Source organism: Elephantulus edwardii, unplaced genomic scaffold (assembly GCF_000299155.1).
Source record: "Elephantulus edwardii isolate Elephantulus edwardi_28Jun2011 unplaced genomic scaffold, EleEdw1.0 scaffold00126, whole genome shotgun sequence".
In the NCBI taxonomy this organism is placed as follows: domain Eukaryota; kingdom Metazoa; phylum Chordata; class Mammalia; order Macroscelidea; family Macroscelididae; genus Elephantulus; species Elephantulus edwardii.
Window position 1 is genome coordinate 380,270 of NW_006399876.1, and position 18,671 is coordinate 398,940.

At 58.0% G+C, this 18,671-nt stretch overlaps 2 protein-coding genes across 2 annotated transcripts in view; one reads left to right on the top strand and one right to left on the bottom strand.

Annotated features, from left to right (window-relative positions):
* Positions 1-7,770: 7,770 nt before the first annotated feature.
* Positions 7,771-16,107, top strand: PKP3 (plakophilin 3). The gene is made up of 13 exons (XM_006893194.1): positions 7,771-8,002; positions 10,885-10,964; positions 11,072-11,676; positions 11,754-11,877; positions 12,336-12,540; positions 13,099-13,273; positions 14,294-14,411; positions 14,480-14,650; positions 14,767-14,952; positions 15,065-15,218; positions 15,323-15,515; positions 15,752-15,839; positions 16,072-16,107. The coding sequence occupies exons 1-13, from the start codon at positions 7,771-7,773 to the stop codon at positions 16,105-16,107; spliced, it is 2,367 nt and encodes a 788-aa protein (XP_006893256.1).
* A 1,356-nt stretch (positions 16,108-17,463) lies between these two features.
* The window catches only part of SIGIRR (single immunoglobulin and toll-interleukin 1 receptor (TIR) domain), a 4,213-nt gene continuing 3,005 nt past the window's right edge, over positions 17,464-18,671 (bottom strand). The window contains exons 6-9 of the mRNA XM_006893336.1: positions 18,545-18,647; positions 18,332-18,482; positions 17,878-18,067; positions 17,464-17,627 (exon numbers count right to left, since the gene is read on the bottom strand). Coding sequence (XP_006893398.1) covers positions 17,464-17,627; positions 17,878-18,067; positions 18,332-18,482; positions 18,545-18,647 — 608 coding nt within the window. The remainder of the gene's footprint in view (positions 17,628-17,877; positions 18,068-18,331; positions 18,483-18,544; positions 18,648-18,671) is intronic.

Genomic DNA, 18,671 nt, shown 5'->3' on the forward strand with positions numbered 1-18,671 from the left:
CAGTGAAGACGCACCAGTCCTGCTGCCCTGAGGTGCCTGGCAGACCTGGAGGGGCCATGAGGTGGGGACAGCCACCATGCTGCCTGCTCCCCTCTGACTCCCTGGAGAGGCGGCCTTCGCAGCAGGGCCCAGGCTCTGCTCTCATGCTGTCTGACAATTTCTGTGAAATTTTGCTGTAGTGACAACATTGTTTTCAGGATTTCCAAGAGTTCTGTCTGTTCTGTTTTTTATTCAGAATAAAATGAAGTATTTTTTTTAGTTCGAAGTGGTCTCCTGCGGTCTTAGGCCTGCTCCTGGCCTGCCTTCCTGAACCCCAGCTACAGCCACCCCTTCCACCACAAGCTGACCCCCATCAACTCCCAAGACCACCCCTCACCCACCCCTGCCTGAACACCTTGATTGTAGCCTCCTGCAGAGGGCCAGAAACAACTGAGGGGTGCAAGATACTCCAGACTTGATCCGCAGTAAATGCAGGGTCCACTAGGTGGCTGATAACAGGGCTGTCCACTACAAGCAGAGGGCAGATGGCAGTCTCCTAGGACCGCCAGTATTGTGTAGAGAGAATGGTGCCAGGCCTCCACAGTGAATGGGGTGCTCTACACCCCAGGAGTGAAGAGTTGTCCTCAGATGAGGTAGAGGAGTTGGGGCTCTGGATACTGGGGCTGAAAGCCCTGAGCAGCTGGCTCAGCTCCTGGGAAGAGCTGCCCAGTGTCGTCCTGTGCACATGTATCTAATGTTCAGAGTTGGGGGACACTGGGGCTTGCTGACCCTCTTGCTGTCTCTGGGGCCCCAGCTGCTTTCTCTGCTGGGTGGTCCTGGCTGTGACAGACAGTGCTCTGCCTGGCACTGGTGGCCCATGTGAGTTTCCTGTTCTAACAAAAATCCTGCAGTCCAGGTTCCGACAGTGGCGGCTTAGAGGCCACCTGCATCCCTTTGCTCTTGGACCCCCCATCTCCAAAGCCACGATTGTACCATCTTTGTGTCTCATCTCCTCAGACTGGCCCTCCTTCCTCTCTTGTTAGGTGCCATCGGGTGAACAGATCTGAACCCTGTCCTGCCCATCCTTGCAGTCTCTGACACAGTTGAGCCCATTGCTGCGGTCACTGTGTCAGTCCACCTGGTGGAGGGTCTTCCTCTTCTTCAAAGACCCTCCACTTTCCAAGCATCATGGCCTTCTCTGAGGAATAACCTCTCCTAGCAATATGCCCAAAGTATGTGAGAACAAAGCTTCATCATCTTTGCCTCTAACAAGCACTCTGGCTGCACCTTCTCTAAGACATAGTTGTTCTCATGTGCCATCAAGTCACCTACAACTCAGCGACACTGTGCGCAATAGTTCTGAAGCCTGCCCTGTCCCAAGCCAGGCTCACCGTCTCTGACACACTCACCCCATTATCCCAGTTACTGTGTCAATACATTGCATCTTTCTTTTGTTTCATTCCATCTCGTCTTCCTCTCCTGTGCTGTCCCTCAATCCTTCTAAGCATGATGTCCTTCTCCAAGGACTAGTCCCTTTGGCTAAACTATGTGCCCAAAGTATGTAAGACAGAGCCTCAAAATCCTTGCCTCCAAGGAACAACTTAGTTTCAACCTCTCCAGGACAGACCTGTTTGTTCTCTTGTAGCCTATGGTATATTTAGTACCCTTCTCCAGCACCACAGCTCAAAAGTATCAATTCTTATTCTGTCGTCTTTAGTTACTGTCCAGCTCTCTGATGCATAGCAAGTAATTACAAAGACCATGGCCTGGATCACGTGCACCTTAGTCTCTAGATTGACATCATTGCTCTTTAGCACTCTGGAGAGATCCCTGACAGCAGATTATTCTAATGCAGTTTGTCTTTTGATTTCCTGACTAATGATGTCAAGAACGTTGATTATGGAACAGAGCAAGCTGAAACTTAAAAATCTCAAACTCCTCTCCATTTCTCATAGTGCTGCCAATTGGCCCAGTTGTGTCATCTACATAACTAAGGTTGTTGATGAGTGTTGCTCCAATCCTGATGCCACATTTCTCCTCATAAATCCAGCCTCTCAAATGATCTGTTCCCCATATAGACTGAAAAGGTATGGAGACAAGACGTATCCTTGATGTACTCCTTTCCTGATTTTGAACCATGCAGTGTTTCTTTGCTCTGGTCTGATGACTATTTCCTGGCCCAAGTTTAGGTTTCACGTGAGCACCATCAAGCGTTCTGGGATTCCCATTCTTCTCAAGGTTAGCCACAATTTGTGTGGGACAAAATGGCCAAGTAGTTGGGCAATGGACTGCTAGTCCACTGTTCTCTGCACATGCGGGTTTGAATCCCACACTTGTCATTCGACAGAGCCTCTCTCACAGCTTTTTGTTCTTTTGGCAGTCCAGGAGCTAACCAGCGCTCTTCTCCAACACCACAGTATAAAGGCATCAATTCATCTTCTCTCCTTCATTCTTTTCCAGCTCTCAGCAGCATAGCAAGTGATTGAAAAGACCACAGCCCGGATCAAGCACACCTTAGTCCTCAACCTGACATCACTGCTCCTTAGTAATTTGGAGAGTAATTGGGGGAAACCCTGTATCTCTTAGAATTGCATAAAATGAAATGGGAAGAATGAAGAGGTGAAAGTGATCAGTGAGCAGATGATACCTAACAGAACAAACAAGGGAGTCAGAGAAGAGACGAAAAAAAAAAGTCATGAAAGCAGTGGGCTCTGTGTGCAGTGCCCACCAGGAAGAGGCACGGCTGTCACCAAAAAGCAAACAAGTGACCCTAACCCTCCTACTCCATGACCCGGCGGAGCCAGGCAGAGCAGCGCCCCCCAGTTCCCAAGGCTGTCACCCTTCGTGGGCCAAAAGGGGTTGCCACACCATTCTCCCATGGGGCAGCTGGGGGCCTTAGAGTGTTGGCCTTTCAAATAGCAGCAAAGCGCTTGCCCACTGTGCCACCAGGGCCACTCAAAGATGAACAAGCAGAAGTCCGTTCAACTCAACACGGGCCAGAAACTAGTTTCCCAAATGGATGTGAGAACGTGGCCCATGCTGGCAGACATCAAGCTTCAGAGGTGAAGTGATGGTCGAGTGAACGGCCAAGGGGGCTTGTTCTCCTCGATGTGGAAGTCACGTGGCACAGGACAAGCCACAGGGACCTGGCGTGAGGCCAGAGCTCCATCCAGCGATAGTGTGGTCCAGCCAAAAGACAACAGACATTGTCAAAACAAGAACTACAATGCAGGAGCCACCCAAGAGACAGATAAAAGGCAAGGATGGGAGAGGCTTGTAAGAACAGGAAATTCAAGAAAAACAAAGCTTGCTGTTGTTAGGTGCCATGAGTCCGCTCCGAGTCATAGCAACACCACACACAGCGAGACCCTGCCTGCCTGCGTGTCACCCCAGCCAGCCTGCCCAGGCAGCACCACGGGCTGTGTGTTGTGCGAGACTTCCAGCCTGAAGGCATTACATGCTGGCACTGTCAGACAGTTCTGCTGCAATTCCTTAGATTTTCTCTGTCCAGTCATCTCAGAAATGGCCTGTTCTTCTTGGTCTGTTTCAGCCTGGAAGCTCCACTGAAACTTGTCCGCCACTGGTGAGCTCATGGTTTTTAAATACTGTGGTACTGCTTCCAGCAACCCAGAAGAAGCACCCACTGTGACCAGGAGGGGGAAACAAAGCTGACAACAGTGAATGGATGACCAATGTGGATGAGTGCAGGGAGGGTGGACGGACAGAGGGTGGGTGGACAGAGAACAGAAGGGTGGGTAGACAGAGGGTGGAAGCTGGGTGGACAGAAGGTGGAGGGTGGGTGGTCAGAGGGTGGAAGCTGGGTGGACAGAGGGTGGAAAGTTGGTGGTCAGAGGGTGGAGGGTGAGTGGACAGAGGGTGGAGGCTGGGTGGACAGAAGGTGGAGGGTGGGTGGTCAGAGGGAGGAGGGTGGGAGGTCAGAGGGTGGAGGGTGGGTGGACAGATGGTGGAAAGTTGGTGGACAGAGGGTGGAGGGTGAGTGGACAAAAAGTGAGTGGTGTGTGGACAGAGGGTGGAGAGTAGGTGGATGGTCAGAGAGTTGGGCAGGTAGGTGGACAGAAGGTGGTGGGTGGGTGGACAGAGGGTGGGAAATGAGTGAGTGGATGAGGTGTTCACATCCCAGCTTGTGGTCCACTGAGGGATCTGCATGACCCTGGTGACACTAGCGCCATTCCCTGACCACTCCTGCTGCTCCCCCGGCAGGAATCTCTTGTCACCAGCTTGTGTGTAACCTATGGGAACTTGTTCAGCCTTGGGAACATCTGTTCTGCTGTGGATTGGAGGTCATCACATCACCACTTGGAATTCCTGCCAAGCTCTCAGCTCCAAGCAAGCTGTGCCCACAAGTCCATGCCACAGTCCCTCCTAGGACCCCAGGCAGGCTCTCATTCAGCTCCAGAAATAGGCTGCCTTCTCTTCATCTCCCAGGGGCTGAAGCCAAGGCCTCACCCTCCTGCCTGCCCTGTCAGGTGGACGGAGGGTAGCTATGTAGCTAGATGGATGGACAGGTGGATGGATGGTTCCTCTCCACCCTGCCCCCAGCCAGGATTGCCCTCAGCTGCCTGCTGTATATGCCCAGGGGATACCCAGACCCATCCCTGCCATACTCACACTCATGGCCTGAGGGCAGGCACCAGGAGGCACCCAGGTCGGCTTCTGTGGGCTGTACTTGGCTGAAGTCCAGAACTGCCTGCAGGTTTGTGGGCATGGGTGCTACAACAGGAGGCCACCAACAGGAAGCACCAAGGGACAAGGGGGCACAGCTGGCAGCAGGTGGTGCACCTGGGGGCCAGTCCAATGAGTCTGCCCCTTCACCTGGTCACAAGGAACCGGCACTGAGATTCCCTGAGACCATCAAATTCCCCATGAGGACCCTGCTCGCCCTCCTCCAGTGCCTCCTGTCCCTCAATACCACACCCCACTCCAAAAGCCTAGACCCGCAGGGGGCTACCCTCTGTGTCCTGCTTCTCCCCCTGCTATTCTCTCTCTCACACACACACACACACACACACACACACGCACCGCGCCTCGCTGCTCTGGCCCATTGCCCAGCATCCCACCCTTTCACTGTCTTCCTGTCCTCCCACTCCCAGCCAGCTAGCTGTCCACTGCACTCCTAGAAGCCCACCGCATCCCCAACATGCCCCCAAGCCCCCTCACCCTCAAGGAGAGCTTGGACACCATGAGCCACTTCACCAGGGTCACTCCCCAAAGAGGCGGAGTCTGTCCTCTCCCCCACAGACATTAGGGCAGAGTCCAGCTCTGAAGAGCCACCCTCTCCAGTCTCCTCCCTCGGTGCACCCCTCCCCATCCCCATAAAAACAGCACAGGCACCCCATGAGGCCCTCAAACCTCAATCGGAACCAGAGCACCCACCTGGGATCAAATGCAGGACCTAGGCCTCCCTGTTCAGACCTGTCCCTCTCTGTCTCCTGTGCTCCCGGGAACCCTCAGAACCACCTCCTCCAGCTCAGCCCTGACCAGTGGCCCTTCTAAATGCTCCCCCCACAACAAGTGCAAGGAGGGGTCATACGGTCATCCACCCTGGATGTTCCCCATTGTGACCCCCACCTCTCGGGAACCCAGCAGCCACAGAGGTCACCTCAGAGAAAGCCAAAGGGCCCCCATCTCTGCCACACGGCCCTGCCAGTGTCTCCCATGTCTTCCCGAAGGCCCTGTCTGTCCACTGCCTGCCTGGCCGGCTCCTCCTTGCACCTCACGGGCAGCCCACCAAGGCCTCAGGATCTGGGGGCCGAGAGGGCAGGTCCAGGCTCAGCCAGACAGCGATAATGCCGCCACTGGACGCCGCACAAACTTGTCTCCCAGGATCTTTCCACACAAAACACGTCTCCAAAAGAAGCAACCGGTCTGATGAGCAAGGTGGGCGTTCCCGCCCCGCCCGCTGGCCCCCACAGCAATCCTGTAGCAGAGGGCGCCTGAAGTTCTGCCCAGGATGGAGCCCAGGACACCTCAGCAGGTGGGCTCCGGGATGGGCCCAGGACCCTGCGGGCTCCAGGCCACCCATGGGGTAGGTCTCCCATCCCGCCTTGGCCAGAGGCCCCTTACTCTGGTCTTCTGTCCCTAGTGATGCTCCCTTTTCCATCTTGGGTCCTCATCTCAGACCCTCACCCCTCATCTCAGCCCCTCACCTCTCAGACTCTCACCTCTCTCTCCATCTCAGTCAGATCCTTACCCCTCCTCATATCATCAGATCCTAACCCCTTCCCATCTCAGACCTTCGCCCCTCATCTCATTCTTACCTCCCTCTTCATCTCAGACCCCCACTACTCCCAAATCAGACCCCCACAATTCCCCATCTCAGATCCCTACCCCTTCCCATCTCAGACCTTCACCCCTCATCTCAGACCCTCACCCCTTCTCAACTCAGGCCGTCACTCCCTTCCAGGGATAATTGCAGATTGACTCAGATATCTTCAGGGTACCATCTCCCAAGATGTGGGATCTCCCAGGAGTCAGAACCCCAAAACCTAGAGAGAGCTGTTAGGGTGCACACCGCATGAAAAGTTTGTTTTGGGGCCCCAGAAGGCATGTCTGAAGCCTCTCATACCAGGCTCCCTGCCTTGCTGGCCCTGTGCTGGCCCTCAGCCCCCAGTGTTTGCTCCTGGATGCCAGGCCTTGTCTACAGAGCTTCACAATGTACTACCTGGCTAGGGGACCAGGGGCTGGGACATCGCCTCCAGTGTAGCCATTCTGGTCTCTCCCTTCCTACCTCAGACTGGAAACGCCCAGGCTCCCCTCCTAGGCCCTCTCTCTGAAGCACCCCTCCTGGGACCCCTCTCCCAGGCTGCACCTCCAAGGTCCCCTCCAATCTCCCTTCCTGACTCCCCTCCCCAGTCTCCCATTCCGAGCTCCAGCTCCCAGGCTCCAGCCTCTTCCTTGGCAGCTGGTCTCCTATGCCCCCATGCCAGGCCAGCACTGACAGGAGGCCCCTGAGTCAGTCCACCCCGGGGGCGGCCCCGCCTGCCTGCACAGCCCAGCACTCTGACTTAGGTGCTTAGCACAGCCCTCCACCCCCATGGCTGGGCCAGGGCCAGGAGGGGACTGGCGGACCATTGTCAGGATGGGAGCCAGAGGGTCAAAAGCCTGGGGATGGTAGTCCAGACACTGCTTCTAGGGTCTCCTTTGTGCCCTGACTTTGACCACTGACCCCAGCCCCAAACAACATCTCCTGCTGTGACCCTCGCCCAGGGCTCATTGTGGGCTCTTGCGGATATGGCCCCATCTTTGGTGCTACCAAGAAGGCACTTGTCTCCCAGGGGATGGGGGCCACCCACCCAGACGCAGGTGCAGGGTGGTCTGGAGGGGCCCAGCACCAGGAGGGAGGCTTTCTGAGCACCAACCTCCAGCCCCCAGGCCTTCTCTAAATAGGCAGGAGCTGGCCAGCCCTGACCGGCCCAACTAGCCACCCAGGCTGGCCCTTAAAGCATGGGAACGGGAAAGGCTCAGGCCCAGTCCTCTGGCCTGGGATGGGATGTGTCGGGGAGCCTGGGACAGGGCCCCAAGCCTGGCAGGGCCTGTTCTTCCGCCCAAATTCCACCTTAAGCAGCCTCTCCCTCCCACCTGGCCCAGGTGTCCCCGCCCCTAGCTGAGCTCAGGACTGGGCGGGCGTCTGTCTCCAGGCCAGCTCTGGGTGCGGCCCGTGGGGAGGGGACTTGGGGGACAGGGCCGCACGGGAGGAGACGAAGACTGTTTTGGGTGGAGGCGGCCGCCGAGGCCCAGGCCAGGCGGATTCAGCCCACCGCCACGGCCGCCATGCAGGACAGTAACTTCCTGCTGTCCGCCCTTCAGCCCGAGGCTGGAGTGTGCTCCCTGGCACTGCACTCGGACCTGCAGCTGGACCGACGGGGCACTGAGGGTCCAGAGGCTGAGCGACTGCGGGCAGCTCGCGTCCAGGAACAGGTCCGAGCTCGCCTCCTTCAGCTAGGCCAGCAGCCTCGGCCCAATGGGACAGCTGAGCCCGAGGGGACCACCGAGGCCATGAGAGGTAAGCCAGCCAGTGGTGGGTCGGGCAAGGGGCCAGGGCCAGGTCCAGGGCCAAGGCCAGTCTAGGGCTGGGGCCAAGGCCAGGCCGAGTACAGCCCTCGGCTGTGTGCCGGCCTGTCCTGGCTCCCAGGCGGTGGCTCCCTGACTCATACAGGCCTTTGCCTGAGTCACTCGTCCCCGCCCGGCCCGCCTAGGCGTGGGGAGAAGCTGTAGGTGGGGCCATACTGCTGCCCAGCCTGGACCTGAGACTCTACAGGAGGCTGGCCCCTACCTGCTCCCCTCTGCGACATCAGCTCTCCTGGGCACCACAGCAGGCAGTACCTAGCACATGGGGCCAGGCCAGGGATATCCTTGTCATCTCTCGGCAAACCAGCAAACAGATTATCACCTTGGCCTACAGCGAGACTCACACCTGGTCCCAGAGACACTCGCAGAGATACACACATATGCACACAGACAGACATGTGCAGACACACAGACTCACACACACGGACATACTGACATACATACGCTGGCACATAGGTGTACACAGACACACAGGTGCACAGAGACACACAATCATACACACAGAGACACCTGTAGACACACAGATGCACGCACACACACACTGACATACACATACACAGATACACACAGACATGTGCAGACACACAAACATGCACACACAGACACTGACAGACACACAGATGCACACACAAACTGACAGACACACACACTGACATACACATGCAGACATGTGCAGACACACAGAGAGCCCAGCATGTGCACACATAAACATATGGACACATTTACGTATACACACATATACAGACACATAGGCATGTACATGCACAAAGATGTACACAGAGAAAGACCTCACAGACACAAACACACACACACCTATAAACCAGACACACATGCACAGATATATATGTGCACACACATACATATACATACACAGAGCTACACACACAGAAGCAAGTATGTGTGTACAGACATATACACTCACAAACATCCATGCACAGACACACAGGTATACTTGCATAGACATATATGCATGCACACGGACATACACAAACACTGACATATGTACATACACACATGCACATGGATATACACAGACAGAGATGCATCAACTAAGGCACATGTATACAGATGTAGAAACACAGACACACATCCCATAATGGACACACACACGTTCACACACCCTCATGTACAGAGACATATGGACACACCAACACACTCATGCACACAGACCCACGGACATACACCCAGACACATGGGCACACTTGCACACAGACAGACTCTCACACTCCACGTGACTCCCCGATACAGCCTTTCTAACATCAACTCTGTCCCCACAGGACCAGATAAATTGGACAAGTGGGGGTGGGGTCTGAGATCCTGGACAAGGGCCACCTGTCTGGACCAGGGACTCCTACGGGAATTACAGGGCGGGCCCAGCTGGATGACCTAGATACAGCGTGAGAACAGTGGGGTGGGGATGCCCCCAGTGCCAGCCGGGACCACCGTGCCTGCACCCCAGTTCCTGACTCTCCTGGCTGTGCACGAGCATGAGGCATACACGGTGGTGTGTGCGCTCATGTGTGTATATGTATGCCTGTGTGTACGTGTGTAAGAGCACGAGTGTGCCTGTGGACTCAAGGATGTGTGTGTGTGCGCGCGCGTGTACACATGTCACAGATGTAATGAGCTCAGGACAGTTCTAGACATTCTGTGCCCTCTCTTGTCAGGCTACAGCAACAAGGATTAAGGTTAGACACTAAGACAAACTTCCCAGGATATTGGCCCCCAGCAGGCCCTTCACAGACCTGCAAGGTGGGGGCAGAGGAGCCATGAGCAAGGACTGACCAGGTGGCCTGGATTCCTGGGTCCTGGCCTTGCTGGAGGCCAAGCAGGGTGCCCAGGGGTCACAGGGTGGAGGAAGGAGTGGGAAGGGTTAATTGTCATCCTGGCTACCCTGACAATTAGAAGGAGGATTATAATTTGGGGTTAGGTGAGGCTCTCCAAATTGGGGGGTGTGCCTCCTCAGGCTGAGGCTCACTGGCGTCAAAGGGTTAATAGCCCCTCCTCAGAAGCCTCATTAACCAGGGTGGGTCTGGGGGAATGTGCCCGGACCACCAGTTTGGAAAGTCACGCAAAGAGTCCAGAGCCCCCGCCCTGTACACCTAAATCCCAGTCTCTTCTCCAAAACAAGGACCATCAGAGGCCAACCGCCCAGCACCCTGTCCTGTCTACAGGCCCCTCTGTCCATCTATCCACTTTGCTGTCCACTCATGTCTTGATCCTCCTCTCCTTCCTATCCATTGTCCCTGGCACCCACTGGCCCTTCTTCCATCTGCTCCTTTCCTGTCCACTGGCAGTCCTCACAATTGTCCTCTCTCCACCCACCTGGCTGAGCATCCCCTCACTGCCCAGCCCTCCCTTCCCACACACAACGCCCCCATCTATTTGTCCACCCACACCGCTGGCTGAGTTTGTGGCCCTTGTTGGGTACCAGCAGGCGTGGCCCCAGCCTCAGGCTCTGCAGGTGGGAGGGGGATGACCCAGCAGGGCCGACTGGTCTAAGGTGTTGTGAGCCCTTGTCGCCATTCACTTGTGGGCCACCCATGGCACAGATGGGGTCTGGGCAGCGAAGGAGTTCCATGTGGGGAGGTCAGTGTGGCTGGGGCAGAGGGGGCTCCCTGGAGGAAGGGGTGAGTGGGACCTAGAACATTCCTGGGGCATGACAGAGGGAGGGGTGGGGAACGGGGAGAGGGATGCAGCAAGGTCTGTAGTCAGCACCTACCCCCTCCCATCCCACATGAGGACAGTGAGGGACCGCTGCTCTCAGAGGAGGGGGTACTTGCCCAGCCAGTACCCTGCCCCCATCCCTGTGTCCAGGCACGTCCAGAGGCCAGTATCACACCCTGCAGACAGGCTTCAGTTCACGCTCCCAGGGCCTGAGTGCTGACAAGAGCTCGGTGAGTGCACCCTTAGGAGCCCAGGAGGGAGGGCCTCTGGGGGCTGGTGCAGGCCATCTGAGAGGCCTTACCCACCAGGTGACGGTCCTCTCTGCCCCACCCCCCAGACCTTCAGGCCCATCGCCAAGCCTGCCTTCAACACCACCTCCTGGTCCTCACGCTCCGCTGTGGACTTGAGTTCTGGCCGCCGGCTGAGCTCTGCCCACAATGGGGGCAACCCCTTCGCAGCTTCAGGGTATGGGGCTGTGCCTGCTGCTGGGCCCGCACGGCCCTTGTCCTTCCATGACCGGGGGGCCACTGGCGGGCGGGACTACGACACGCTCTCTCTGCGCTCCCTGCGGCTGGGGCCAGGCCTGGATGACCGCTACAGCGTCGTGTCCGAGCAGCTGGAGCCCCTGGCCTACCGATCATTTGCCTATGAGCGCCAAGCCAGCTCCAGCTCCAGCCGGGCCGGGGCACTGGACTGGCCGGAGGCCACTGAGGGTCCCCCTAGCCGGACCATCCGCGCGCCTGCCATGAGAACCCTGCAGCGTTTCCAGGGCAGCCATCGTAGCCGCAGCATTGCCGGGGCCGCCCCCGGGCCACTGATGGAGCCTGTGGCCAGGGTCCCCTCTGTGCGTAGCCTGAGCCTGGCTGATTCTGGGCAACTGCCGGACATGGCAGGGCTGGACAGCTATGGGGGCCACCGAACCCTGCAAAGGCTCAGTAGCGGGTGAGCAGTCAGCGAGTGATGTGAGAGGGGTGGGCCCCTCTCCTGAGGTCTGGCTGACCCCTGATCCTGGCCTACAGCTTCGACGACATCGACTTGCCATCAGCAGTCAAGTACCTCATGGCCTCAGACCCCAACCTGCAGGTGCTGGGAGCGGCCTACATCCAGCACAGGTGCTACAGCGATGCAGCTGCCAAGAAACAGGTGACACCCGCAGCCCTGTCCGCTGCCCCGGGATGACCCTCAATGGGCCCACTGACCTGCCCTCACTCCTCAAAATGACTGGGAGCCCTGATTCTGTCCACCCAGGACTTCACAGCAGAGGAAGGACAGGGGTGCACACGTCTGCAAACATTCCTGCATACGTACACAAACCTCTCCGTACACTGAACATGCCTAAACAAACCTGGCCACATCTGCATATATGTACACGTTTCCGTGCCCTCTCATACCTCGCTAACACTTCACACACATCTGGACATGCCCACCCACACACTCGTACATACACTGCACACATCTGTGCACTTCTGGATATGCCCACACACATCACTGCACACTGTACATGCCTGGGAACACCCGAAAACCTGCAAACACTGTACACACCTGGATATGCCCACACACACCTGACACCTCTGAGTACGTTGGCCTGCCTGTGCCCACAGGCCCGTAGCCTTCAGGCTGTGCCCAGGCTGGTGAAGCTCTTCAACCACGCCAACCAGGAAGTGCAGCGCCACGCCACGGGCGCCATGCGCAACCTCATCTACGACAATGCTGACAACAAGCTGGCCCTGGTGGAGGAGAATGGCATCTTCGAACTGCTGCGGACGCTGCGCGAGCAGGACGATGAACTTCGGAAGAACGTCACAGGTGCCCTACTGTCCTTGTCACCACGTTCCTCCTCCATGCCCTGTCCCCACGTGTCCAAGCTGTCCCTGACAGTCCATCACACTGTCCTCACGTCCCTCTTACCTGTGCCCATCTGTCCCCATGCTGTTCTCACCTACTCCACATGAGAACGGTGTGCAGCCTCCACACTATCCTGGCTGCCCTCCACCACTCTGCCCTGTCCCTGTCTCTCCCTTCCTTTGCCTTCTGACTCTCTTCGCCTGCTGTATTCTCACCCTGACCTCTTCCCAACCCACCACTCCCCTTGGTCCACATGAACCTTGTTACCTGTGTCCTGCTGGGTCAGGTTCCAGCAGCACAGGCCTGGGAGACAAGTGTTACCATTACTTGCTTAGCCCAGGCTTCACCAGCATGTCACAAATCCACACTCAGGCCCTCCTGGGGATCTGACCTCGTGTACACGGTGCACTCAGGCTATCCCAGGGAGATCTGTCTGACCCTCAGGCAGGGACCACCTCAAGACTCTGGGTCCTTTTCCCCACCATTCATTCTGACCCCCTCCTCGGCATTTCCCTCCAGGGATCCTGTGGAACCTGTCATCGAGTGACCACCTGAAGGACCGTCTGGCCCGAGACACGCTGGAGCAGCTCACTGACCTGGTGCTAAGCCCCCTGTCGGGTGCCGGGGGCCCACCCCTCATCCAGCAGAATGCTTCTGAGGCTGAGATCTTCTACAATGCTACCGGCTTCCTCAGGTCAGAGCAGGTCACAGGACAGTCTGTGATGAGAATTGTAAGGAAGAGCCATACTGGGACAGGCTGGAGCAGGGGACCCCCCATGAGGGGCAAGAACCAGACTTGAATGATGAAGGGGCTGGCAATGAGCACGGGGCACAGGGGCTAAGGTGAGGTGGGTGGGGGCTGCCAGGTGTGTGTGCTCAGGTAGGAGTGAGCTGACTTTGGAAGCCACAGACTCAGGTGTCATAGAATCAAGGATGTGTGGGACCTGATGTACAGGAGCCGCCTGCACCCACTGTGAGAAGTGGGCAAGGGTGGACATGGCATTCCCAGGATCAGCAATGTCACTGTAAGGAGATCACAGTCTAGAAATCTTGAGGGTGAGCTCTGTCCACAGTCCCTGTGGGATGGACTCTTACTGTGGTCCCTCTGGGGTGAGCTCTGTGGTCTCTGTCTTTCTGTGGTCCCTGTACAGTAGACTCTGCCCATGGTCCCTATGGGGTGGACCCTGTCTGTAGTCCGTATGGGGTAAGCCCTGTCCATAGTCCCTGTCGGGTGGACTTTGCCCACGGTCCCTGTGGGGTGGGCCCTGTCTGTGATCCCTGTGGGGTGGGCTTTGTCCATGGTCCCTGTGGGGTGGGCTCTGTGGTCCCTGTGGGGTGGGCTTTGTGGTCCCTGTAGGGTGGACTCTCTCTGCGGTCTCTGTGGGGTAGACCATGTCCATGGCTCCTTTAGGGTAGACTCTGTCCGTGGTCCCTGTAGGGTGGGCTTTGTGGTCCCTGTGAGATGGACCCTGTCTGTGGTCCCTGTAGGGTGGGCCCTGTCCATAGTCCCTATGGGGTGGACTCTGTCTGTGGTCCCTGTGAGGTACGTTCTGTATGAGATCCATGATGGATGAACTCTGTCCATGATCTCTGTGGGTTGGACTCTTTCCACAATCAGTATGTGAGTGATCGGCTCTTTCTGAGGATCCTAGAAGTAAGAGCTCTGCCCTGAGGGGAAGGAGTTCCCTAACGGGCTCTCTGCCTCTGTCCACAGAAACCTCAGTTCTGCCTCCCAAGCTACCCGCCAGAAAATGAGGGAGTGCCATGGGCTGGTGGATGCCCTGGTCACCTACATCAACCATGCCCTGGACGTGGGCAAATGCGAGGACAAGGTGAGAGGTGGCCATGCCTAGGGGTACAGCAGGGCTCTAGCCCACTCTAACCTCTGCTCCCCCCACAGAGTGTGGAAAATGCAGTGTGTGTGCTGAGGAACCTGTCTTACCGTCTCTATGACGAGATGCCCCCATCCGCACTGCAGCGGCTTGAGGGCCGGGGCCGCAGGGACACCACAGGGATGCCACCGGGAGAGATGGTGGGCTGCTTCTCACCTCACAGCCGGCGACTCCGAGAGGTGGGTCTGGGCTGGAGAGGGTGGTCCCACCTTAGCCCAACGGTGGCCTGAATCCACTGACCTCACACCTGCTCGGACTCAGCTGACCCTGGTTGTCTGTCCTCCCTTGTACCCAGCTGCCCCTCACTGCAGATGCGCTCACCTTCGCGGAGGTGTCCAAAGACCCCAAGGGTCTCGAGTGGCTATGGAGCCCCCAAATTGTGGGTCTGTACAACCGGCTGCTGCAGCGCTGTGAGCTGAACCGACACACAACCGAGGCCGCAGCAGGGGCGCTGCAGAACATCACCGCTGGGGACCGCAGGGTGAGGGTCAAGCACCCCTTCCATGGAGGGAGGGTCGGCAGCAGGTCAGGCTCCAGGCTGTGACCTCTCACCTGAAGGCTGCAGCCTCTCATCGCCCTGCTCCCTCCCACAGTGGGCTGGTGTCCTGAGCCGCCTGGCCCTGGAGCAGGAGCGCATCCTGAACCCCCTGCTGGACCGAGTCCGGACTGCTGACCACCACCAGCTGCGCTCACTCACAGGCCTCATCCGAAACCTGTCCCGCAATGCCCGGAACAAGGATGAGATGTGTGAGTCGGGTTGCCCTGCAGCCTCTGCTCCAACACAGCCTCAGCGCCCCACTGGGAGGGACCAGGAGACCACACGGGCACTGACCTCCCTGTTCATCCTGCAGCCACCAAGGTGGTGAGTCACCTGATCGAGAAGCTTCCGGGAAGCGTGGGTGAGAAGTGTCCCCCCGCCGACGTGCTGGTCAACATCATCGCGGTGCTCAACAACCTGGTCGTGGCCAGTCCCATTGCTGCGCGAGACCTGCTGTACTTTGATGGGCTGCGCAAGCTTGTCTTCATCAAGAAGAAGCGGGACAGGTGAGGCCCCCACAGCATAGACCTCACCCCAGCATGGAGCCCACCTCCTAGAGCCCCACCCGCCCTCAGGCCTCACCCTCAAGCCTAACAGGGCTGACCCCAGCCTTGGAGTGTGACCTTGTCTACTAAAACCTCTGGCCTTACCTCTGAACGAGATCTAGACATCAAACTGACCCTTCCAGACCCTCACCTTGCCCTCGGGTCGGTCCCTAACCACCCTCCTGGCCTCTCCCCAGCCCCGACAGTGAGAAGTCCTCACGGGCAGCCTCCAGCCTCCTGGCCAACCTGTGGCAGTACAGCAAGCTCCACCGAGACTTCCGGGCGGTAGGTGCTAAAGCCTAAGCGGGGTGGCCAGGTCAAGTACACTGGGCAGGGCACCAGGGGAGGCACAGGTACAGGGGTTCTGAGGGTCAGGCTATGAACCCTGGATCCATGAGGGAGAGGTGGATAGAGCAAGGGAAGTGGGACCCAAGACCCAGGGAGGCACCACATGCTACCCCAAGAGTACCAGGGCTGGGGACAGACAGTGCCTGACCTGCCTGCTCTCCGGCCACAGAAGGGCTATCGGAAGGAGGACTTCCTGGGCCCATAGCCAAGGCCTCCTGGGAGAGGTGCAGGCGGCTTCAAGGGACATGCACAAGAGCAGCGCCGGAGGCCCGGCTGGGAGAAGGCTGTGGAGGTGCGAGCTGGACCCACGTTGTGCACCTGTGATGGGTCCGGGCCACCAGGGAGGGGACAGGGCTTGTGGCTGGGAGCTTGGCTTCTGCAGAGTGGGGGAGGGGCGGGGTTCGTGGCTGCTGCGGTGCTGGGTAGGTGACCAGGTCACACTGGCAAGGGGGTGGGGCTGGCCATGTCCACAACCAGAAACACATCATGGCCAGTACCAGACAATAAAAGTGACTATGGACAAGCAGTCATAGCCCGCGTCTGCTTCTTTACCTGCCTGACTCCAGAGGCGGGGCGGCCTGAACACACATGTCCTGCGCATGTCCACACACACCTATACACTCTCACAGGCTCACACACTCACACTCTCATACACCTGGCTCTCTCAGGTCACACGCACACACAGGCTGTCACACTGCCAGGCTCACATACTCTCCTACACTCACACAGGATCACACACACACACACTCACATTTACACAGGCTCATATACAAAGGCTTGCTCTCTTTCACACACAGCAGTCTCACGTACACAGGCTCTCACACATAGGCGCATACACACAAACAGGCTCTCCCAATTACACTCATAGGCTCACACTCCCACATAGACTCTTACACACATACAAGATCACACACACACTCAGGCTCACACTCACACAGGCTCTCAAACACACACAAGCTCATTGGTTTTCTCACATACACAGAGGCGCACGCGCGCGCACACACACTCTCTCTCTCTCACACACACAGGCTCTCACATTTACACTCACCTTTACTCACATTTCGGCTCCTGAGCTCACCTGACCCAGAATAGGTTGGAGGGAGGCTCAGCACCAGACAGAGCTGGGCCCTGTGGCAGAGCTGTGCCCAGCTTCTAGCACACCACCAGATCGGCTGGACACCGTAGCCAGGCCTGAGGTACTGGACCCCATGTCCCACCCACCTGGCCCAGGGAACTACTGTGGATGTTTTCACTATAGAAAGGTCTGCTGCCAACAAGCGTTTGATCAGAAGCTGAGGACAGTGAGGAGAGAGGAGGGGAAGGAGAAGCAGAGAAATGGGAGGAGGCGAGGGGATGTGCTACCCAGGACACTGTGATCAGCAGCCTCCCTGTGCCAGAGAGAAGTTGAGGTCAAGGAAGATCCAAGGAAGTCTTTATTTTCCCAGCATATGAAGGGGCCCTGGGGCCACACTCCTCCTCCAGAGGTCTCAGTGCCCCAGGGCCAGGCAGGGTCCTCTGCAGGAAAGGTTTGTGCTCTGGGGAGGGGGTGGGGGGACATGGGCTACACATCTTCCTCGGACACTAGGCAGTAGAAGTCTGTGCGTGCACTGTAGTTCCGGGAGCCCAGGTCTGAGACATCCAGTTCGCTGCCCTGGGCCTCTCCCAGCGTGACTCTGCTGGCATGTGGCAGAACTGAGGGCTCCCCAAAGACTGGCCCTCGGACACCTGTGGGGTGAAGCCTGGGCTTAAGCTGCACTTGCCTTCAGTCCACAGTCACTACAGACAGACAGACACACACACCCACACACACAGAGTGGGGGGCAAAGGTCAGGATTCTCCCACCTGGCAATGGACCAGAGTGCCCCCTGGGAAAGGGGCAATGGGGGGCCAGGGGCCTCAACACTGGGAAGTTCACAGCCAGGCCCCTTTCTCTCCCACGCTGCCTTCTCTTTGGTCAGGCCTGAGGTAGGCATACCCAGGTCTCCCTCCGGGTCTGGGTCAAGTCCAGGATCCAGAGTCCGAGGCTCAGGTGCATTGCCTCGGATGATCAGCATGGGGTCCTTGTCATCCTGCAGCCGTGTCTGGGGATCCCCCGCCCCTGCCCGGTAGTGCACCTTCCGGGGGAGCGCCAACTGTAGCTCTTTCCAGAAATCGGAAGAAGGCGTCTGGGGGCCAGTGGGAATTCAGAGGTGTCAGTTAGGGTTAGGGTTAGCCCCTTAACAAGTGTGACCACAGGGAGGCGACTTCAGAAGCTGCAACCCCCCAACACCACGGTCCCAGGGGCCACATCCCTCGGAGGCCCTCAAAGGCCCCTCCTTCCGCAGCTCCAGGCCATGGAACCCACATCCACAGGACCCTTGCCCCCCACGAGCCTGCACCAGGGTTTCTGTCTGCGCCCCACCCCGCCTCCCCACAGCCCTCGCCCGCACCACCGAGCCAGGCTTCCAGAGCAGCAGTGTCACCAGGTGGCGGTGCTGGCGCAGCAGGTGAAGTGCGGGGTGCGCGGGGTCCTGCCTCTGGCCCTCGAAGGTGATGAAGATGGGTCTGCGCGTCAGCTCCAGCAGCCGACACAGGCCCTCCCTGCGGGGACAGGATGGTCAGCGGGAGCTGGGGGAGCCCTCCCACGCCCGCGCGAGACGCACCGGAAGCTGTGGCTGCACCAGGCCTGGCCCAGGAAGGCGTCGGACAGCACCACAACGAGGCGGCGGCAGCGGCTCAGGTTCACCAGGAGGTCGGCCGAGGGCTCTGTTGAAGGGGGCTCTGCATTGG

Bases quoted from the DNA above. Each gene is read 5' to 3' on its own strand.
- PKP3 (XM_006893194.1), top strand. From the start codon at position 7,771: ATGCAGGACAGTAACTTCCTGCTGTCCGCCCTTCAGCCCGAGGCTGGA. The intron at 12,541-13,098 runs GTGCCCTACTGT...ATTTCCCTCCAG, and splicing joins ACTTCGGAAGAACGTCACAG to GGATCCTGTGGAACCTGTCA. The intron at 15,840-16,071 runs GTAGGTGCTAAA...CTCCGGCCACAG, and splicing joins TCCACCGAGACTTCCGGGCG to AAGGGCTATCGGAAGGAGGA.